Raw genomic sequence first — 21990 nt, forward strand, 5'->3', positions numbered from 1 at the left:
GGCACTGTTCTGAGAGCAGGGAAAGAAAAAATACTGTGAAGCAATTGTAATTCCAACAAACAGCAGGCTGAATATTGCTGGATATTTAATACTTTGAGAAGTTGTTTAGTTAGGACTTATTGTAGCATGGAACTCACAGATTCAATCCACTTTTATATTTGCTCAGGTTGGCTTGAGTTAGAAAATGTCTTAATTGATTTTTTTTTCTGATTAAGCTAATGAGGGAACACCTGTTGTAGACACAAAGTTTAATTTTTCTTAGAAAAAAGAGCAGCAGAGAGAAAAAAAATGCTGTTTCCAAAGAATTGAATTTATAAGATCAGAGACTCTGTGTGGTAATGAGAAGCCCTGAAGCAGAAGGTTGGGCAATTAAGTACCAAGGAAAAGGGTATTAACTTGTGACTTTTATTAAAGCCTGTTCATCAGGAAATTGAAATTTCTATTACTGGCTTCACAAAACTGTTGTACATATGATCTGTTGTTAATGAGGGAGGTAAAACTCAGGTGAGAAAATAGGTGGCTTGTGCAGGACGGAGGGAAGAAAACCAAATCTTTGGGATCATGCAACTAAGAAGGGCTGAATGAACACAGAGCCAGTGGTTCAAGACCAAGTAGAGATTGGACTGTGTGGACCAGGGCATATAGTAGTTTGAAGGGCCTGTGTTTCCTTGGGTAGAGATCCTCTAGAAGATAGATTGTTTGGCATGGTGTTTATTATTTCTGGGGCTACAAACTGACCTGAGAAACCTGAGCATAGGACCTTGCAGAGGAGCAACCTGTAGTGAGCATTAACATATTAGGTGACAGTTTTGGGCTGAACTCCAGGGCCTGCTCTGTAAGAACAGGTGGAGATTCACCATTTTATCAGTCTCAGGGGATGTAGCCCTTTGCAGGAGGTGGGGACTAGAAGAGAACCTGACGAGGACTTCTAGGGTATTGGAATACTCTGATCTTTGATCTGGATGATGGTTACCTGCGTGTGTTCATTTTATGGAAATACATAAAACTGCACACTCATGAGCACTTTTTAATATTTATTATACTTCAACAAAGTTAAAAAAAAAAGTTGATGCCTTACCCTGCAATAAAACCAAAATCTATAGAAATCGAGCCAAGTTCTTAATATGTTTAAAAGTTCCCAGTGATTCTGACAAGAAGCCAAAGTTGAGAATCATTGAGAAAGAACTAAACACAAACATGCACACTCTATACCCCCTTGCCTCAAAAGTGAATCCCTTCTCTGCTTAATCCTTGGAAAACAGAATAGGGCATATAGTTTGTGCCCTACGATATAGGCCCTTTGGTACGGATGTGCCCTACGGTAGGCAGACCGTTTGAAATGTAGGCAGCCTGAATTGAGATATCAGTGTAAAACAGAACACTGGATTTTCAAGAATTGGTACCAAAAAAAGGGAATGTGTTATTAATTTTTACATTGATTGTAAATTAATGGCAATCTTTTGAATATGTTGGGTTATTTACTGCTTTCTTATTTTGATGTGGCTGTTAGAAAATGTAAAAATGCATGTTTGGTGTGTACAGTTGTTCTATTGGACGGCTGTGCTGTAGCTGATGGAGCATAGGAAATTGTCATCAGAGAATTGAACATAAGTTTCAGTCCTGGTTTTGCAACACAAAAGCTGCATGGCCTTGGACAAGCCACTTAACTTCTCTGCACCTTAGGTCGGTCATTTATAAGGACAGAAGTATATTCATATGCAGAGTAATTGTGAGAAATAGAGGCAATTTAATCAAATGTCCAACACATATTCAGAACCTGATAGTTATCTCCCTGAGAAAAGGTCACCTTTCTATGGTGCTATATAAAAAGACCCCTTTCTCTTAAACTTATACCACATGTCAGCACAGAAGTGTAGTGCCTTTAAAAACTGAGGAGTGTGTCAGGACCTGAGTGGAAAGCATGGATGAAGGACAGCAGCAGCTGCTTTGCCAGGCAGGATCCTGTCTGTGCCTCTTGTATGTCTCTCTGCAGCTTCTGGCTTTTCCTCTGACCTTTGGTTTTTTCAGCCACTGGATTCTTAACCTTGGAATACATCATAGTTTCATCTCCAAGCCCTTTGCCTACTTTCAAAAACTTAACTCCCACTTTCAGAATTCTTTCGATTCTGTGTTAGGCTCCTTGGCATGGATGTCCTCTGTGTCGTGGATCTTGGTGCCTGAGACATGCTCTGCTGCCCACACTCTTCCCTCTGAGTGACCTCATGGAGCTGGTTTGTTAGCCACAACCTGTGTCTCACCTCAGACTTTACACATGTACTGTGCTCTAGCAAACTGGGATTATTTAAGAAATATATGACCCCATGTTTTCCTACCTGTGTACCTCAGTTTACATCATTTTTTTCTATGTAGAATGTCTAATCTCTTCTTCTTCAATGAAATAAATATTTCAGGGAATCATTCCATTACATCCTTCTCCATGATCTCTCCTGTTGAGTGACATTTCTCCCCCAGTATACGCACGGGATGTTCTGTGTTCATCTGTTGTTGCTCATCATATTCAGACATTTATTATAAATATGTATGTTCTTGTCTTGCCATTACTATTAAATGAGTGTACTTGAATAAGCCTTAGGGTCTCCTGTGGCCCTGTCTTTGCATGGAGCCACATTAAAAAAAAAAGTCTTACCTATATACATATAGGTAATATACATATACATATAGCTCTTAGGAGGTTTAGTTCACAGCCTATAAAAATGCTTTTGTATCCTAATTTTCTTTGTCTGTTTTTCATTGAAACCTCTTGTCAACCCTCCCAAACTTTCTTTTATTTTTTTTATTTTATTTTTTTATAATCCAAACTTTCTTTTAGAAACCCCGTTTTATTGCTTTTCTAATCTCCCCCCTAATTCTTAGCTTTTTATTATGCAAATTGACTTAAACGTCTTAGCTTACAAAAATTTTTGTCTACTTCAACCATTACTTGATTTATCTTCAGCAAAGAACAACCCTTGTATGAATTCTTCACGAAAAAATCTTTTTCCTCTTACTTTCCAATTCTGTGTTACAAAGTCCTGGGCATCATAATAAAGGGATGGAGTGGCAATGGGAAAAGGCTGGGAATACTGACAGAAGAAACTTATGCTCACTGTCAGACATTCTGGTTTCTATTAGTCAAAGATTTTGTGGGTTTTTAAATTTTATTTTATTTTACTCCTTAATGCACCTAACGCAGCAACTTAAACTTACAAAATGCTCAACAAATATTTCCTAAATAAAATTGATGATTTACTGGATTTTATTTAGGACCATCCAGGAAGGCAGGTTCTGTTTAAGTTGTCACTCCCTAGCTATAGCTATTTTTACATAATTATTTTCCCTTAAAATTCATGGTTATATATCGTTTTATGAATTTTAAAGAACATGTGGGATAAAAGAAAACTTAAAAATTCAACAAGCCACTCATAATAGTCACACCATCCTACTCAAGGGAAATGTGTAAAATTAATCATGGTAGTCAAAGTGCAAACATGTGTTCTGTTAGGAGTAACCTACATCATTTCCTTGGCCATTCTTATTTCTTAGTTTCAGAGTCAAAAAGTACACAATCCTTCTTTAGTCCTGCCAGATTTCCAGTGTTAATTTGATTACTACTATTTTTCTGTGTTTTCTAAAAGGTACAATATTCAGGAAAAAGACCTTAAGGTTTTATACATATGTATCAGTGTCCTTTCCTTCTTGAGTGCATAAAGACATGACTCTTGGTCCCTTTGTATTATTTTCTCCTATTTTTCTATGAATTCCTGCCGTTTTGAAGTTCATCATATTTTATCAGAGCTCTCACTGCTTTAGCCTATTAGAGTACATTAGATTTTATTTCTGTGAAGCATTCTTAGAAACTTCAGTGTCCCCTTGTTTAAAGACCAAAAGTCTCCCTAGAGCCCTTGCTCTCTGACTAATGTGTTGCTTAGGCTAGGAAACTATGATATAATCTCCTTTTTTTTTTTTTGTTTTTTTTGTTCTATTCTCAATTCCAGCAAACTGAAGGGGATTTGTACTACGGAATACCAAGAAATACCTTTACCAGGGTCACTATTTACCTGGATGGCTTACTCTAATTTGCTCATTTATTCATACATTATCCTATTGGACATTTCATCTCTGTATATCATATCAAATCTCTCTGTGTGTGTAAATGTGCAGCATATAGTTTGAGAATCAAATTTAAAAATATTTACATTAATGGGGCACCTGGTGGCTCAGTCGGTTAAGCATCGGACTCTTGATTTGGGCTCAGGTCCTGCATGATCTCAGGATTGTGAGATGGCGCCTGTGTCAGGCTCCCTGCTGGGTGTGGAGCCTGCTTAAGATTCTCTCTCCTTCTGCCCCTCCCCATTTCCTCTTTTAAAAAATTAAATTAAATTTAAAAATAAATAAAAATAGTTACACTATTTTGTAAACTAGGAAAAAAATAAGCTTTTACCTTCTGTAAGGCAATATTACACAGGCTTTACTATTTTCAACTATCAACTTTATCACTGTATTGCATTTTCCCCTAATCAATCTGTGTGTAAATTTTGTTTCTTAACTACCTTGTGAGCTTCAGCAGGGCAGACATTCATTTACAAATTTATCGAGTATTAATAGACAATGAGGAAACAGAGATGAACAAAACAGGGCTTTTTCCCTGAAAGAGTTCATATTCAGGTTGGAGAGAGACACATGTAAACAAATAGCTATGATCTAACAAGATACATTTGCAGATCAAGTGTTAGGGGATCAAGGAGTATAGAATAGCTAATTTCCTAGGGTGGGGCTTGGGAACGAGGATGCAAGTCCAAAAGGCTCTAAAGGGTAAAATGGGACACAATCTGAAAGTACCAATGAGAACTTGCTGTCAAGCACGAAGAACATCTTAGGAACAGGAAAACAGCTAACACAGAACAAAGAGTTATAGAAAAACAAAATGTGGCACTTATACCAAAAAGTGTTTGTCTGGCTAAATTTAAGGATTTTTTAAATTAGGGGAGTGAAACAATCAGACTTATATATTAAAAGATACATCTGGTTGTGAGATGGATAGAAAGAATGCCAGACAAGGCAGGCTATTGCACTGTATTAGATAAGTGATGATTTAAAGGGTTGCAATGCAGACAAAAAGAAGTGGAAAGTTTCAAGAAGTATTAGAATTGATGGACTGAAAAACAAACTGGAGGAAGAAGAGTTAAGAGAACTCTAAGAATTTTGATTTAAGGCTGCCGAGAAACCAGTGCTTCCATTATATGAGATCTATAGCATATGAAGAAAAGCAGTTTTGGGAATGGGGTCATATACTGGATTTAATGTTGGAATGTTGAATTTTAAGATGCTTTTGGGAAATCCATGTTGAGCTGTCCAATAAGTCAGGTGATCAGGAATGACCTCTGGGATTCATCATAGTAAAAGTGCTGACTGATGATGTTGGCCTAGAAGAGGTCATGTGAACACTGGGATTAGAGAAGAGTAAAGATAGAATCCCAGGGAACCACAGTATTTAGTGGGGAGGTAGAGAAGGGGGGATTTGTCAAGGAAAGTGAAGAGTTGCCAGAAAAAAAGAACAAAGGATTAAATACAAGACATACATACATACATACATACATACATACATATATACACCTGGGGGCGGGGGATGGGGCAGGAAAGTAAAGGAATCATCTCAAAAAACATTCCATGGCGAACAGGATTAAATGCCATAAGAGAAGCTTACAACACATATATAAACTATCCATTATATTTGACCAATGAAATTTATATACTCACTTAGGACTAATTCAGAGAACTAGAGTGGGACTGGATACAAAGAAGTTGAGTGGTTTTGCTTGTACATTGCTGCTTTGAGAGAAACAGGTGATATTGGGGACAGTCATCCTGGAATATAATGGCATACAGAACTCTAAAACATCACAAGCTAATCTTGCCCATCGTTGGATGTCCAGGCTCCAGGTTAGTGCCTACGGATGTGCAACCCCTATGAAGAAATGAGCACTGTAGGACCTGGGGATGTAGAAAACATTATGGGGAGAATGTGGTGGAACAGAAGGGCACATCCATATTTGATGGATGATGTGAACCTGAATTTTTTTCTTGGGATACATACGATTCCATCCTTAAGGAGGCTTTATTATGCAGCTACACCCTGCCAAACTATCAGTTACAATTATAGAACCATTAAATTTTATTTTAGGAGAAGCTTGAGTCCTCTGGAACATCATTTTTTTTAAAGATTTTATTTATTTATTTGACAGAGAGAGAGACAGTCAGCGAGAGAGGGAACACAAGCAGGGGGAGTGGGAGAGGAAGAAGCAGGCTCCCAGCGGAGGAGCCTGATGCGGGGCTTGATACCAGAACGCCGGGATCACGCCCTGGGCCAAAGGCAGACGCTTAACGACTGAGCCACCCAGGCGCCCCATGGAACATCATCATTTTTTAATTTGCACATTGACCAGGGCTTTAGTGACAATACTAAGAGTTCAGAAACTACTAAAGATGTTGGTAATGAGAAAAATTTAACTGGAAGTCAGATTGCAAAAGGATAAGAAATAAGGAGGAGAAACATGAAAACAAGAGCAAAGATGATGACTAGTTTGAGAAATCAAGTAGTGAAGTTGAGAGTGGAACTGAGAACTTGAGTACATTTGTAGAAAAGGGTAAAGTCAGTGAAGAAAAAAGGATAGTTAACAGACTTCCTAAAAGAAAATGGTTTAAAAATGTCAGATGACTTGGGGCACCTGGGTGGCTCAGTTGGTTAAGCGTCTGCCTTCAGCTCAGGTCATGATCCCTGGGTCCTGGGATCAAGCCCCGCTTTGGGCTCCCTGCTGAGCAGGGAGCTGGCTTCTACCTCTCCCTTTGCCCCCCTCCCCTGCTTCTGCACTCTCTCTCTCTCTCTCAAATAAATACATAAAATCTTAAAAGAAAAAATGAAAAAAAATTAAAATGTCGGAGGAAAACCTACATCTTAGACAGTGGTGGGAAACTTCCTCTATCCCCAAGGATATGACAAAAAAAGAGCTGCACAGCACTCATGTCTAAAATGTAGTTGCAAACAATGAATACGCATTGTTAGAAATTTTTACAGTCTTTCTGAACACAAGTAGATTGAAAGCAGATGGTTTGATGGGTTTTGATTGGGCAGAGATGGCAGAAAGACAAGAAAGTAAGAAAACCAGGAGCACTGAGGAGGTTAACAGTGGATTTCAGCCTGGGAGGAGGGTTGCTATGGAAACATCCATCTTGATATAATCAGAAGTAGATGTGGTGCAAACTAGGAAGTTAACCAGTTATAGTCAGAAAGTTTTGTTAATTTTGACTTTATAGTGACAGATGGCCAGGATCCCAAATCCCCCACATTCTGGCCTAGATAGAGGCAACAAATATACAAAGAGAAGAAACACCAGGGACAATACAAACTTGCTTTGCACTGGCTAGCATTTTGTTCCAAATCCCTGTGTAGTGTTTTATCCTTGTGACCTAAGTTACATGAACTTAAAGATCTACATCTTCTTTTACCCCATCTGCCTAAGACCTTGTCTGAACTCAGGGTATTATTTGATGCTTACTTTCTCCTGGGTCCCCCCTTGGATTCTGCTTGGTCTTTACTGCCTTTATGTGATAAAAAATAATGAAAAGAGAGCAACACTAAAATGAAAGAAGTTGCACTCTCTGCTTTTCTGCCCCAGGATGTTATCCTTAATATAATAAAACCATGGGTGTCTGTGAGCACTCCACTTTGTTATTGACTCATTTTAAAGCTTTTTAGTGGCATAAACAGAGCTGGTGCATCTGGAAACTTGGCATTTTTTCTAAATCAGTGGTTCTCAGGTTGTGAGGGTGAGAGCAGAAAAAGATGCCAAAGTTGCACAAGGAGTGTTTTCAAGGGGGAAGTGTGTGTGTGTGTGTGTGCACGTGAGAGAGAGAGACAGAGACCGAGAGAGACAGAAAGAGAGAGAATGTATATGTGTACAGGAAGGAGTGTTGTAAAATTTTCAGGGGATTCTGATAAACACTGGTTTTTCTTCTGATTCAAAGTCACTGCCCTGTAGATGAGCAAGTAAGAACCATAGGAGTGATAGTGGGGCTTACGATTTAAGAGTTGGCTCTGGTAGATGATGAAGTCCAGGAAGTGGGCTACCGGAGTAGAATGGAGGTGAAAATTATTGGAGTAAAGGCCCAGAAAAAGTGAGGTCAGAAAGCTGGTATGGCCACCACAGGATGGCTGAGATTTTGAATTTCTCCTTTCTCACATGAAGCACTTTCTCAAGCACCAAATACATAGTGTATGTTCAATAAATACTCTTAATAGACTGTGCACATTTCAGAAAAAAATGTATTACTTTTAATATCAATTATGTGAGCATGCAACATTACTAAATACAAAAGTCATACAAGCTCACAAATGACTTCAGAGACTGCCACTCTTTAATTAAAGAACAATTTGGGGCCTATTAAGACATCATAAATCATAGATGCTTTCCTGTTTTTCCTTCATAACTATACATTGTCTTCCTATTACTACAAGTTTACTCAGAAGCTAGGCTACCTAGCAGTTACATTTCTTTACCCATTATTGCTTCTCTAAAGAGAAAGAGCAATATGATTCATCTTATAAAATGGTGCATTTTCACTGTGTCTGAGTAAAACTCAAGTGTAGGGCATTTGCAGTGAGCAGTTCTTGGGATATTGCCTAAAAACTGAAGACTGCCTGTTATACATTGGAAAAACATTTCTATGAATTATGAGAACAATATGTTGGCATAGGATGTCTACAATTGATAAAAGGTAAATTTGACATGTTCATACTAATTGCAAATGAGTAAAACTGAAATTTTCATATTTTCTAGTTAATTAAACAAAACAAGTAGCATGGAACATAAAAAAAAATCTGAACCATGCTAAATTTATAGACTACATGCCAGAAAAATATTTTGGGGGAAGTATAACACAAAAAAATAAATTCTAATTGAACTTTTTTTTTAAAGTGCACTTTCTATGATCTGGTCACATCTGTGTCATTACTCATCTAGGTAAACTTGAGAAAGGCAATTCCCCCTTCTGAGACTCAGTTTCCGTCTATAAAATATGGAGGTTGAACCAGTTCATCTCTAAATGTTCCCTTACAGATAAAGATGCTTTATAATTGGCTTTAATTTTATGGCCATGTGCAGAAGAAAGCTCCTTGGAAACAGACAAAGATAAGTTCAAATCTTAATGTCATCATTTATTAGCTTTTTAAATTTGGAAAAGTTATACCTTATTGAGCCTTAATTTCTTAATCTGTGAAATGGGTAACACTACCTCTTTAATCAAATTCTCTGAGGAGAAACAATTAAATGGGAGAAAATGTGCTGGGAAGTGATTAGCATAATGTCAGTTGGTTAGTGGGCATTCAATGCATATTCTCAAATCTAATGCTTTAGTTTTCTACCTTTTCCTTTTCTCTTTAAAAATTCAATTTCATGTTTATTATTTACTTGCAAGTAAAAGATACTACAATACAATTTGGAAGACACTGTGAACTTTTGCTGAGCAACATTCGTAGGATGTGGACATTTTGGAAAGTAGATTTCTATCTTCTAGCTTGGGAATGCCTCTGGGTTTGAATATAGCAGACAAAGTAGCAGTAAGAGGTCAAAATAATTCAAAAGCTCCATATGACTTTGCAATTTAGCACTATTATATATTCAAAGACAAGCATGACACCACATGCATTAATAATAGTATATCACATAGGAATATAAACTCTCCACATACACTCAGCACTAGTCCTAAACTTTACAAAATCACATGTAGTCAGTTTGGAATTCCACAACTTTAAGGATGGAGAGAACTTTACCTAGATTCACAAGAAAGTTATGAGGATAGGAAATGAGGATATTGAAAAAGTGATTTTATGGGTTGGATATTTTAAATGGACTACTGGAGATTGTCTAAAAAAGCCTCAGAAACCTCTCTTCCCACTTGTGAGTCTATTAATAGGTGGATTTATTTGAATTTTAACTGGGCATTTTGGACCCTAACTGGTTAGAATGAAGTACTCTAATATCTACTACTTTCTGAGAGACTTACCCTATTAACATTTTTTCTAGTAATATATGATTGAGGACCAAATGATACCCATGCCTTACCCTTCTCATTTGGAAAGTACTGTAAGTGGAGATGACGGCCGACTGACCTTTCACCCTATATGCAGCTATGGAGGAGGGCTGAGTTCCCACTATATCCATGGAGATTATGTGTGGAAACGCTGCTTAACCTACCTCAAATGGGACTGTATCTAACACCTCGAGGATAATTTAAGTGGGCTCTTTATTGTTAAGGGTCTTCCTGTTATCTGCTATTTGTCCAGTAATCCATGAGCCATTGGCATATTACTGGTTCCTTATTTATTACTACTGATAAATGATTTTATAATACTGACCAGTGGGATTACACAGCTCACAGAAACTTTCCATATAAGAACCATGATGTCAAAACACAGCAGAGGCTATCAACAGTATTAATGAAGATTTTGTTAGCTTCTAATGATAATTATTATTGTATCAGAATGCAATTCACACTAATTATTAGTAAAAGTTTACAAACATTAAAAAGTGCATTAACAACATTTTTATCTGATAGGGCTGAAAAAAGACATGAAAAACACAATGCAAGGGCTTTACTTTTGTGATTGGTGTCCACATGATTGCAAGATAATTTTTTCCATCTGTTACAGCTCCATGCAGATAAGTTGTCCTCCAAATTTAAATAGTAGCATACAGCATTGAGAAATTTGATTCCATAAGGACAAAATGTTTCCTGTTCTTAATATTATCTGATCTTTCCCACCACCCTGATTCTCCAAAATCCTCATAATTTAAACATTTTAAAAAATACATTAATTGGGGAAAGTTCTCCAATTGAAAATAAAACAAAATTTGCATTTTGAATTCTGGTCTGTGCAAACACCAAACAGACTGAATTCAAGTAAAATTCACATTAGCGGATATTTTCAAATGCCTCTATAATAAAGCAAAGAAGTCTTGATGAATTAGTTAGACTTAATTCATCAAGTGAATCAAGGGGAAAGATTAAGTTAAAAAAAAAAAGTGTGATCTATCCTGTGTACACCACCACACTGAGGAGAAGGAAAAAGGCAGCCCTTTTAAAAATGAGTGGTATAAAAATTCACAGTAACATATATTATTTTTGTTTCTCATAAGCAATCAAAGAAGGGGGCAGTGCTGAGCATCTATATTGTACAATACAAAACAGTGTAAATAACACAGCAGGAACACACAGATACATAATGTTAAAAACAGTGCTTTCTGGATGGTTCTTTTACTGGGTGAATACTTAGACCAGAGATATTTAAACTCTGGGGTTCAACCAACCCTTTGCAATTAGACACAATTAAATCCTCTGACATTGTGAGGGGCCAGATGCTACAGGAAGAATCATCATCTAGGTCAGTGCTACTCTCTACAAGCATTTTATCATATGGTCAAGTGAAAGGACCCATACAAAAATGACATCCAAACACAAGCCACCTGATTTCAACCATTGCTAATGACAGAGGTAGAGAAAAGTCTGTCTGCAGCCACAGCCTCTGCCCCCATTTTTAACATGATAATGAGCAGATTCCTACAATGCAGCACAGCTATTTTTCCCCCCTCCTTTTCACTCTTGGAAACAAATGCATTCCAGCCAGGCCTGGAGATTTGAGACATTGTCAGATGTTGTTGAAGTTATCAAAGTGGGGTGTTAGCTTTCAGATTTTGCTGCTTCCCCCTGGGCTTCCCCAGTTTGTTCTGTGGAATTTCGTTGTGCATCTTCTTCACCTTCTGTAAGAGACAAAAAAAGGATAAAAGCAAAATAAAAACTATTGCCTATATTTACTGACTCTTAATATATCATATTGGAAATTTCAGAAATACTCAAAAAGTCTGAAATTCTCACAGAGACAAGTGTATTTTATTGGTAATCAATTCCTCAATTAGTGTTTCAAGGGCTGGCTAATTCTGGTTCTATGAACCCAGGACAGCACGGCTCAAAAGCAAAATAATAATTTTTACAATGGTTAGTGATAATTTATGCTTTTGATAAATAGCCAGGAAAATCTCAAGGCCAGGTCATGGCACTTATAGTTTCACAGGTTGCAGAATCAAAGTGGCAGAAATCAAAAGTGGGAAGCAAGTTGACCGTTTCACTCCTATCTTATTTTAAGAAATATTTAAAAATTGCATTTTACATTATTTAGTATTTGTTGATAACCTACCTGATTTTTTAGAGGTTTAGTTAATTTAAATTAAAAGCAACAGTGGAAGATTATGTAAAGGACATTATGTTTGCTCATGGGTCCCTTGCCAGATAGTTATGATGGCTTCTGGTTTGCCCTTAAAGAACTTATACACAATGCTAATAAAACCATTCTCATAATTGCATCCTCAGCAGCAATCCCAGCTTGTGACATTGCAAACACTGAAATTAAACAATGCTTTCTTCCCATATTAGGTCACTTTATCTATAGTTCAATACTTGCAAGCTATAGGCAATCCTTGATTCAAACATTCATATACTTGCATGTATTAGTTCATTATTACACAACCAATATGGCTTAGTGGACAAAATATTTTTGGGTATTCAATAACGTAAAGTATATCAATGTTTGCTGAGTGTTTGTTACCATAATTCAAATGCATAGAAGTGAGTAGGCTGTTTCATTCTTTAATTGGGAATGTTGAAAGGCAATTTCTCCTTTCCTTTTAACAAGGATACACAAAACATTTCACCAGATACCATACTTTAGGGAAATTAAAAGCAGTTCTAAATATATATATATATATATATATATATATATATATATATATATATATATATATATTCTGTTCCTAAAGGAGTTCTTAGGGAATGACCAGGCATTATATATATTATATACATATATAATATATGTATCATGTTCATAAACTACTTTTCATTATTACAGCAATGAACAGCCTCCCAAGATGTGTAGATGGCCTGAATCTGAGATGTGTAGATTTGCATGCAACAAAAACTTGATAAATAGGAAAAGCTCTTGGTAAACCAAAAGAATGAAATCAAATTAGGGCAGATACAAAACAGCTGAATATTTAAGGATGAAACTGACTGTACAAATACAAGATGAGGAATTTGATTCCCATGAGGCTTGGGACTTTCTGGGTGTCTGGGAACACTTCTCAGGGCTTAACATTATGCTGCAATTGCAGAGCCATCGCTAAATAGATGCTTGTTAACAAGTCAAGGTAAACATGGGACAGCAATATTGTTGAGTATAAGCTAAAAAAAAGTTGAAACACTCATGAATTACAGAGGCAGTCCCTCACAATACTCAGCTGTTGATATTTCATTTGTCATTATATATTTGTCAGTATTGCAGTTACTATTTTTAGTTCTTTTTACTTAGAATAACAAAAAAGTTACTACTGTTTATATTTTGCCTGGATCTGGACTTTAGGATTTGAAGACAAACAAAAAATTTTCAGGATCCTGGAGAACAGCAATTAAAATGTAGAAATGTTTAGGAAAGAAGGCATTTGGTAGCATAAAGATACTTTAATTATTTTAAATTGTTTAATAATACCGTTAATATCAAATACAAAGTTATTTTATTATATTTATTAATATAAAATATAAATTTATTTCAATTGTTATATAATAATTTAATATATTCTCTTGTATAAGATAGGTCTTGATGCTGATAAGTCTTAATTTCAGTGAAGACAAAAAAAGTAATGGAACTGCTCTATCAATATTAGGGGTGTCTAAAATTAATGGAGATTATTTAAAATCGAATATTAATATACAAATAAAAATATAAATCTTATAAAAGAAACTAGCAAACTCTCAAAGACCACAGAAAAAATTTAGTTAACCTCATGCCACCAAATTGCAATAATTCCCTAAACCCCTTCTGAGAGCGGCTTTAATAAGTCTTCTGGTAATAAATACTGGGAAAACAACAAAACCTAAAATATACATAGGTCTGTATATTCCAAGGTGGCCATGTTAAAGTTTTATTCTCAATTTGAATTTGAAAAGACTAATCTGTGACCTGCTGACCTTTAGCCATTGAATAAAGTACTGTCCCTAGATATTTTAGGGTAATGTTGTTAAGCTGTTTCATTAACATATACTGACTCAGTTTTCCAATAACCAGAAAGCTTTGCCATAAATATTTAATAGCAAAGAAGTACTGAGTGGTTACCATAAGTCAGAAACTGGTAAGTGCTTTTCATGTACACAACACTGTGGTTCCTTAATCGTGAACTCCTTTTTTTTACTTTTGAAGGTTATTTTTGTATAAGATTTGTTAGGGAAATATATCCAGTTTTAAATCTTGCAAAAGCTGTGGATGAAAGAACTATTGGGATTCACTTAAATACTCAGAAGTACTCTGACATTACAAACTTGTTTTACTTTTTCATTGGTACTTGGGTAAGAAGAGTGCAAAGCCCAAAAATAAGCCAAATTTTCCACAAACCCATTCTATCATGAAAAGAAAACTGAAAGACCTTTTTACCTAAGACTCTGATGTAACAAATGATTTTACTTCCATTTTCAACAGAATTTGTCCTAGAGATCTTTTCCTTTGAAATGGTTATTGAAATGTTATAAGTGTCCAATGTTACTGAAAGTAGGAGCTCCAACTTTGTTAAATATTCTATGTAGAAATATCAGAGCTTTTACAGAGATTAGAATTTTTTAAAACCTATGTGCTTTATTGATTGCATTAATAAAATAAGACTAAGGATTCTGCATTTGAGTGGGAAACCCTAGAAAGAGAAGTCAATGAAAATGGAGTAGGGGTGATTAAGAGATTAGTCCCTGACTTTTATCTTGCCTTTGACTGTTTGTTAACTCTACTAAATTACTTTCGAAGGTGGTTTTTCATGTTTTAATCCTACTCAGTGAAATGCTACAAATAATCCCATGTTCACAGAGAGATGTGTGTCGAACAACTCACCTGTCTTGTTGATATCAAGACCTGCTAATTTCAAGGCTAATTCATTGCTGTTGCCACTTGCAGAGGAAACCAGGATATCATGTATTGCATTTCTTCTACCTGTTCTTCCTGAAGCAATGAAATCTGCATATGTAGTTTCCACATCAGTCATTGCTAACAAATATCCACATAGCAGGGACTACAAAACAAAGAAAAACTGATAGGTAAATACAATGTTGGTCAATGGTAACATTTAACAAAGACACTTGTTAAATTACTGGCCTACAATATGAATGTGAAATAATTGTTTTGCTTATGTGTCTACAAAGCAAGTAATGCTTTAATCCTTCCTTGATCAAAGGTCAGAGAATTTTTTCTGTAAAGGCCTGATAGTAAATAAATTAGGCTCTGAGGACTATATGGTCTCTATTCCAACTACTCAATTTTGTGGCTGTAATGCAAAAGTAGTCCAAGTAAATATGTTAAATAAATGTAATAAACCATATTTGGAAAAATAGTAATAGGACCAGATTTGGCCTGAATATCATAATTTGTAGACACCTGGTTTAAATCACAAAATTCTCCTTCTCTAATACCATTTTAGTCAGTCTTCAACTACAGACAGAAGAACTTGAGATCAGTAGCATACCAAGGTTGGGGGTAGAATGGAAGTGGTCCATCCTACAGATAAGCAAAATCCAAGTACATTGTCTGCAGAATCTAAGAACAATAATGAAATTGACCAAAATTCAGTTTGCTTTTTATTATCACCATGTACCAGCAATTCATTTTTTATTTAATTTAATTTATTTATTAGAGAGAGAAAGAGAGAGCGCACAAGCATGAGTTGGGGGCAGAGGGAGAGGGAGAAGCAGACTCCCCGCTGAGCAGGGAGCCCAACGTAGGGGTTGATCCCAGGACCCTGAGATCATGACCTGAACTGAAGGCAGACACTTAACTGAGTCACCCAGGTGCCCCCCAGCAATTCTAAGCAATGTCAGTGACCAAATAACTGCTCCCAGTCCAGGAGGATGGTTCCCTGTGGCTCCCTTGTTATGTCATTGCTTGAGAGGAATTTCTTGACTGATTCTTTGAAATAAAATGTTCAAGTTTAAAAAGGACTCAATGAGGGGTGCCTATGTGGCTCAGTTGGTTAAGTCAGACTCTTGATTTCAGCTCAGGTCATGATCTCAGGGTTGTGAGATCATGCCCTGCATTGGGCTCCATGCTGGGCATAAAGCTTGCTTTAGATTCTCTCTCTCCCTCTCCCTCTGCCCCCCGCAAAAGGAGCCAATAAAAGTGAGTTTTCAAAAAAAAAATATTTTCAAGGTACAATATGATGTATATATTAACAAAAGACCACCAAATACAAATCTTTGGTTTTTTCTATGTTTAAATTTATGTCCCTCCCTAAAAGTCAAAAGAAGGATGGATAGTAAGATAAGAAACAATAAATTTCTGTTGCATTTATTTGTTTAAACAGAACTTTAAAATGAGATAATTTCCTCTTATTCCTAAATATTCCAATTGCATTTTATTTTAGTTTAAGATTAAAAACATATCAATAATCAAGAGAGAGGAATCTTTTCAAAATATAAGAAATATGGGGGAAGCAAAAATGGTGGAACCCACACATCAGAATGCAAGTTTGCATTCTGAAATAACCTGATTCCATCTACACTGCAATTTAGAATGGCAGTCAACAGCACATTCTTTTAGGCTGAGTTCCCCTAATGCATACTGATGGGAAGCTATTAATTCAATCTGGAGATAACACTTATATTTTCTTTAAGAGGAAGCTGAAACAGGAATGAGGGAGGATTAGCATAATACACTTTTGAAATAGGAAATAATATGCGTACTATATGCTTACTGGGACTATATTATGGATAACATTGGTTTCCATTCACTCAACTATATCTACCATTATTTTTAAGGGAATATGATTTAATATTTAATAAATATTCAATATTATTTTATTTAAAATTTCAAAATGCTCTTCAGAAGATCCTGGGTTTAGTCATGGAGTGACTTTTGGAAAAATCACTTGACCTCCTGGTCTTCCATTTTCTAATAAGTAAGGGGACAGCTGAAAGGCATGATGATTAATGGTACTACAAGTGAAGATGTAAAAACAATGATCACTTAAAACGATCTCATTTCTAAAACTCTAAATTTGGAGATTCCTTTCATGGCCCTAACCACCTATTCTTTTTTCCCCTCTTCCTCTTAATGAATCTGTTCTTTACACTGGTTATATTTTTAATTCCTTTAACCATTTTTTAGCTTCCTCCAGGTTCAGTCCAGATCAATTGCTGACCAATTTCATATAACTTCTTTTTGGCATCAAGAAATCCCTTTGACCTGCTGTCACCTTGATCTTCCTAAGCCTCACCTATGAAAACAGCATGGTGCACTTTCTCTGATCTCATTAACTGGACAGCCGAGTGTTACCAGAAAAAGTCACAAAATTGTGCCAATTGGCTCGACTAGAATTTTTGACTCTATTATTAGTATACACTCTGAGATGTTCAGAAATTCTTTTGTTCACCTCTAGTTGACTCTTTTTAATGCTTTCTCTGTGGGAAGGATTGCAAATGCTTTCCAGGCCACACAACGAGATAACACCTGCCTTAAGAGATGACTTTGCATCTTCCTTCTCTGAGAAGATATAGGACATCTGCTGCAAATTCTCTTAAATTTCTTCCTCTCTCAAACACATTTCTCTGTAAAACACTATTCTTTCTTTCCTAGATGAACTAGCTTCTTTCTTTCTAAAGCATGCTATTGATTCTATTTCTTGTTGCCTCCTGTAGGACCTCGCTCCATCATTTGTTTTCCTCAATAAGTTGAGTCTTCTTTCTCCTCTGCATTTCTCCCATAAGCCTGTAAGCATGGTCAAGTCCTCTTACTAAAAAAACAAAAAAACAAAACGAGAAAACAACAAAAAAACCAATCATTTAATCAAATATTCTTTCCTCAACCTTCATACATCTTTGCATAACCATGTCTTTCCCTTATTAAATTTCTCAGAAAGGTTCAGCTACTTTCATTCTCACTTTCCTTGAACAAACCTTTAAAATGTCTGTATTTCATTGGCTTTCATGTAGTATGTTTTATGGAGATTACTTTCTTATAGATCACTAAAATGATTTGTATTAACAGTAGGTAAATGCTTAATTATTATGTTTCTTGTGAGTGCCCATCCTGGTTTGATCTCTCTACAATACATGACATTGACAGTTACATTCTCCTTGAAACTCGCCCCTAGCACATACTGCAAGATTATTACAGGTAGTATTATAGGTATTATTATAGCTATCTGTATTTGAATCTAGACTTTACATTTAGTTGTTATGCTATATCTAATATTTCTGCACTCACCGTTTCATCTATAAATTGTGATAAATATACTTAGTTCTCAAGGTAGCTATGAGAATTTACTTGGATTATGTATCCAAGGAGCCTAATACAATGTTAAGCACATGGTGGGTGCTGATAAAAAAACAAAAACAAAACAAAACAAAAAAACACCACAGCTGTCACCTTACTATCCTGGTTCCATCCTATTTGACTTTTGTATTCTTCATAGATTTCTCTTCTAAGGGGACATTTTGTAGGAATTTAGGGTCAGTCCTGAGAAGAAAGTCCTTCTTCTTTGCTTGCTAACTTGAAAGACCCATCTAATCCGTGGCTTCTAATTCCTCACAATGGATAATGCAAAAGGATGCATCCCCTGTTTAGACTGTTTTCCCAGGCTCCTCACACACAAGGACAACTGCCTGGTAAATAGATATTTTCATCTGGTTTTGCATAAGCATTTCAAATTCAATAAAACAAAATAAGACGACAACAAAACATAGAGTAAACTGGCCTTACTAATACGCTATGTTGGAGCATACTTTTGCTTATTTCTCTCACTTGACAGCCATGTCTAATCACTTGCCAGGTCATGTTGATTTTTATTTGATGTCACTCATATTTATTTACTCCCTGTAAAACACAGGAAAAGCTCTTTCCAGGATTATTTCTGAGTTTTTCCACAATCTGAAAAGAACCCACTTTTGTTGCTTTAACTTCAACCACTAGCTCTCATACTTGGTATGTTGCAGAATAATGCATAATATTTTTCCAGAGCTTCTCTGCTGCTCTATTGCTCAGGTCTGTGATTCCACCTGGAATGCCTTCCTCTAACAAACTTGCTTGTTGAAATGGAGTTAGCCCTCAGAATTCAGCCAATGCCATTTTCTCTTTGTCTTCTTTTCCCTATCTTTGCAGCTGACACTCCCACTTGGGCCTTCATTTGTGCCTGTTATAGGGCACTTGAATTCTAACTAGCATTACAGTTACCTCTCCTTCTAGACCGATCATAAGCTCTGACAAGACAGGAACTACATTTTAATGTTTTAAAACGTTACATACAATTCCTGTAGAGTCCTTTGCATATAGTCAGTGCTAAATAAAAGTATGCTGAATTAAACTAAACAATGAAGAAAAAATATATTACATCCTTCATCAGTAGCCACAGAGAACTTTCCTCTTCCCTGTTTATACTAAATTACCAAATCCTAAAAATTCAGAAATTTTACAGGTGAAGAATCTGAGGACTAGACAATTCTATGATCTGCCTATCTTCACACAGTTAATTAGTGTCTGGAATAAAGGTCTACAAGTCTCACTTCATTTTTCTACTTTCCCAGGTTGCCTGTCTGCGAGTAAGTTACAAGTTTGAATAAAGTTTTGACTTTGGAGTAATTCAGTGTTATTAGTTATAAAGATATTTTCATTAGCTATTCTACCACCATTAACCAACACAGTATCTAATTTCTATGTTACTTTGATGATTTAGAATTGGACATGCATATCAACCTAATAAATACTATCTCATATAAGTTTAAGGAAAGGTGGAGTTACAGGAATAAGTGTTTCTCAAAATCACTCTTAACGGTCTCTCACTCCCAGTCTGTTTGTGGCTTTTTAAAACACAGGCTTTTTTTTTTTTTTTAAAGCACAACTGCTATCATTTCTCATCTGATAGCACTGCTATGGAATAGGCAAAAATATCCTTATTTTCAGATGAAGAAAATAAATCTCAGAGATACTAAGTGACTACTAAACAATACACAGAACTATGACTTAACCCAGGTCTACGGATTTTGCATAGAAAGCATTGTATTTTTCAGTAGAAGTTCTTCTTTTTTGCCATTATCATTTTTCTATGTAGACTGTCATAATGATACATGTGACTGTGGGGGTTTAGTATCTAATCCACTTCACTTTTAATAGTTTTAAGGAGATTTGAAATATCAAGAATGAGGCAGATAAAAGTGGTGACATTTTCCATGAAAAGATATGAATTAAAAGAATGTGTGCTGTGTTATGATTTGTATATCTGGGAATGTTAAAAGATCCTGGCAGTAATTCTACTTATAAAGAGGGGAGCCAACAACTAAATTTGAATTTTCACTTAGTGTTCTCTTAAGTAACAAGCACACAGAATAAGAAACAAGGTTTTGACAGATATAAACGTATACTGTGTTCACCTTTAAAATGAGTATATATGGCTTTCAATTGGCCTGAAAGACACTAATGGCGTTTGTGAGAAGATCTTATTCCTATAAACTACTCTCCTTAAGTATTTATAAAACATAGTTACTAGATTGATATGCTAAGTATTGGGCATTCAATTATGGTCCATGATAATTATTATTATAATAACAGTTATCATAAAAGTAGTATTTCATTTTTATTACATTTTCTTTCTCTGGACAATAGACTTATTTTTCAGTAAAAAGAAAAACAGCTGACAAATACCACACATGTAAATACGTGAATGAAGGAAGAACACAATTACATTTTTAAACAAAATATATAGATGCTATGAACTCTTTTTTTTCTCTCTCTCTTTCCATGATTATAGTTCTTTTAGTGAATGCCCATTAGGTGCTGAAAGAGTTATTTTTATATGCATGGCAGTATGTTATTTTTTCTTTCAGTTAAATATTTAGACACAGCTCTTCAGTTTAGTGATATGACGACAAGAGACCAGAGATATCTTTTACACCAAATACACCACTGTATAATGACTTTGTAATTTTGCTTAGATATTCTGGGGACACTATTGCCAAATGATTATGTCTAATAGATACTCACCAAACAATGGTAAAAGTTAAAAAAAAAATCTAACGTCAGCAGCTGGTAGAGGTTTAGTAGAGTAGCAATTAGCACACATTCTGGCCTTATAAAAATAATCAGAATAAAACCTGCAAAATTTACCAAAAAGTGGGCTCTACTAAAATTTCCTGTTTATGTTGCTATAATTAGGATTTTGTAGGTAAAGCAAAATGGTAGTACTGGATATAAACAAGATAAAATGATAATAGTTTTTGGTATCCAGTTATAGAAAACAGCCAAATTATATTTATATTCAGTCTGATTAGAGAGAAAGAAATACATTTTATTATTTAAATTGTGTACCATTAAAGTTAGATTAAATTTTAAAGCATAAATCTCCAAATATTGATATCTAAAAAGTCAATCCAAATTTATGACTAAGGAACAAGCTTGTCCTTTCTTTTCCTCCTTCTTAAAAAAAATCTCACTTTCTCACTCTTTAACAAAAGAAACAGTATATTGGTATTCTAAAAATTCTTCATTTGTATAATGATTTTCTAAACTCAGATTCATTTTGGTCTTTCCCCTGTTTATGCTCTTTACCTTTTTAAATATCATATATACATATTATTTCAGAGCATAAACCAAAAGATTTTACCCTTGTAGATTTCACAGATTTAGATAGATTGTAAGAGGCTAGGAAAAGAATGTACTTACGTCTCCTATATTAAATAAATTGAAGCATTCCACATAGATGTGTATCTTAAAAGAAGTTGGGCCTATGAAGCTGCTAAAATGATTTTTATAGTGACATTGAGTCATGAGCCAAATGGTGACTGGATAACATGCTAATTTTACTCCTGTAAATGGGGACACATGAAATGAGACTCACAGACTTGGAAGAAAGAATGGAGAGAATGCCA

At 35.5% G+C, this 21990-nt stretch overlaps 1 protein-coding gene across 6 annotated transcripts in view; it reads right to left on the reverse strand.

Annotated features, from left to right (window-relative positions):
* Positions 1 to 8302: 8302 nt before the first annotated feature.
* PKIA (cAMP-dependent protein kinase inhibitor alpha) overlaps positions 8303 to 21990 on the reverse strand; it is an 89606-nt gene continuing 75918 nt past the window's right edge. For 3 of the 6 annotated variants that reach the window (XM_045806082.2, XM_045806084.2, XM_045806085.2), the window contains 2 exons: positions 14975 to 15152; positions 8303 to 11813 (listed from right to left, as the gene is read on the reverse strand). In XM_045806082.2, the coding sequence (XP_045662038.1) occupies positions 11734 to 11813; positions 14975 to 15125 (231 nt within the window). In that variant the 5' untranslated portion in view covers positions 15126 to 15152 and the 3' untranslated portion in view covers positions 8303 to 11733. Of the gene's footprint in view, positions 11814 to 14974; positions 15153 to 15602; positions 15625 to 21784; positions 21941 to 21990 lie in introns of those variants that run through there. The other 3 variants (XM_045806081.2, XM_087864790.1, XR_015725817.1) reach the window with 3 other exon arrangements.

The sequence above is a fragment of the Ursus americanus genome, chromosome 9, assembly GCF_024610735.1.
Source record: "Ursus americanus isolate L20-20 chromosome 9, mUrsAme1.1.p, whole genome shotgun sequence".
Lineage (NCBI taxonomy): Eukaryota > Metazoa > Chordata > Mammalia > Carnivora > Ursidae > Ursus > Ursus americanus.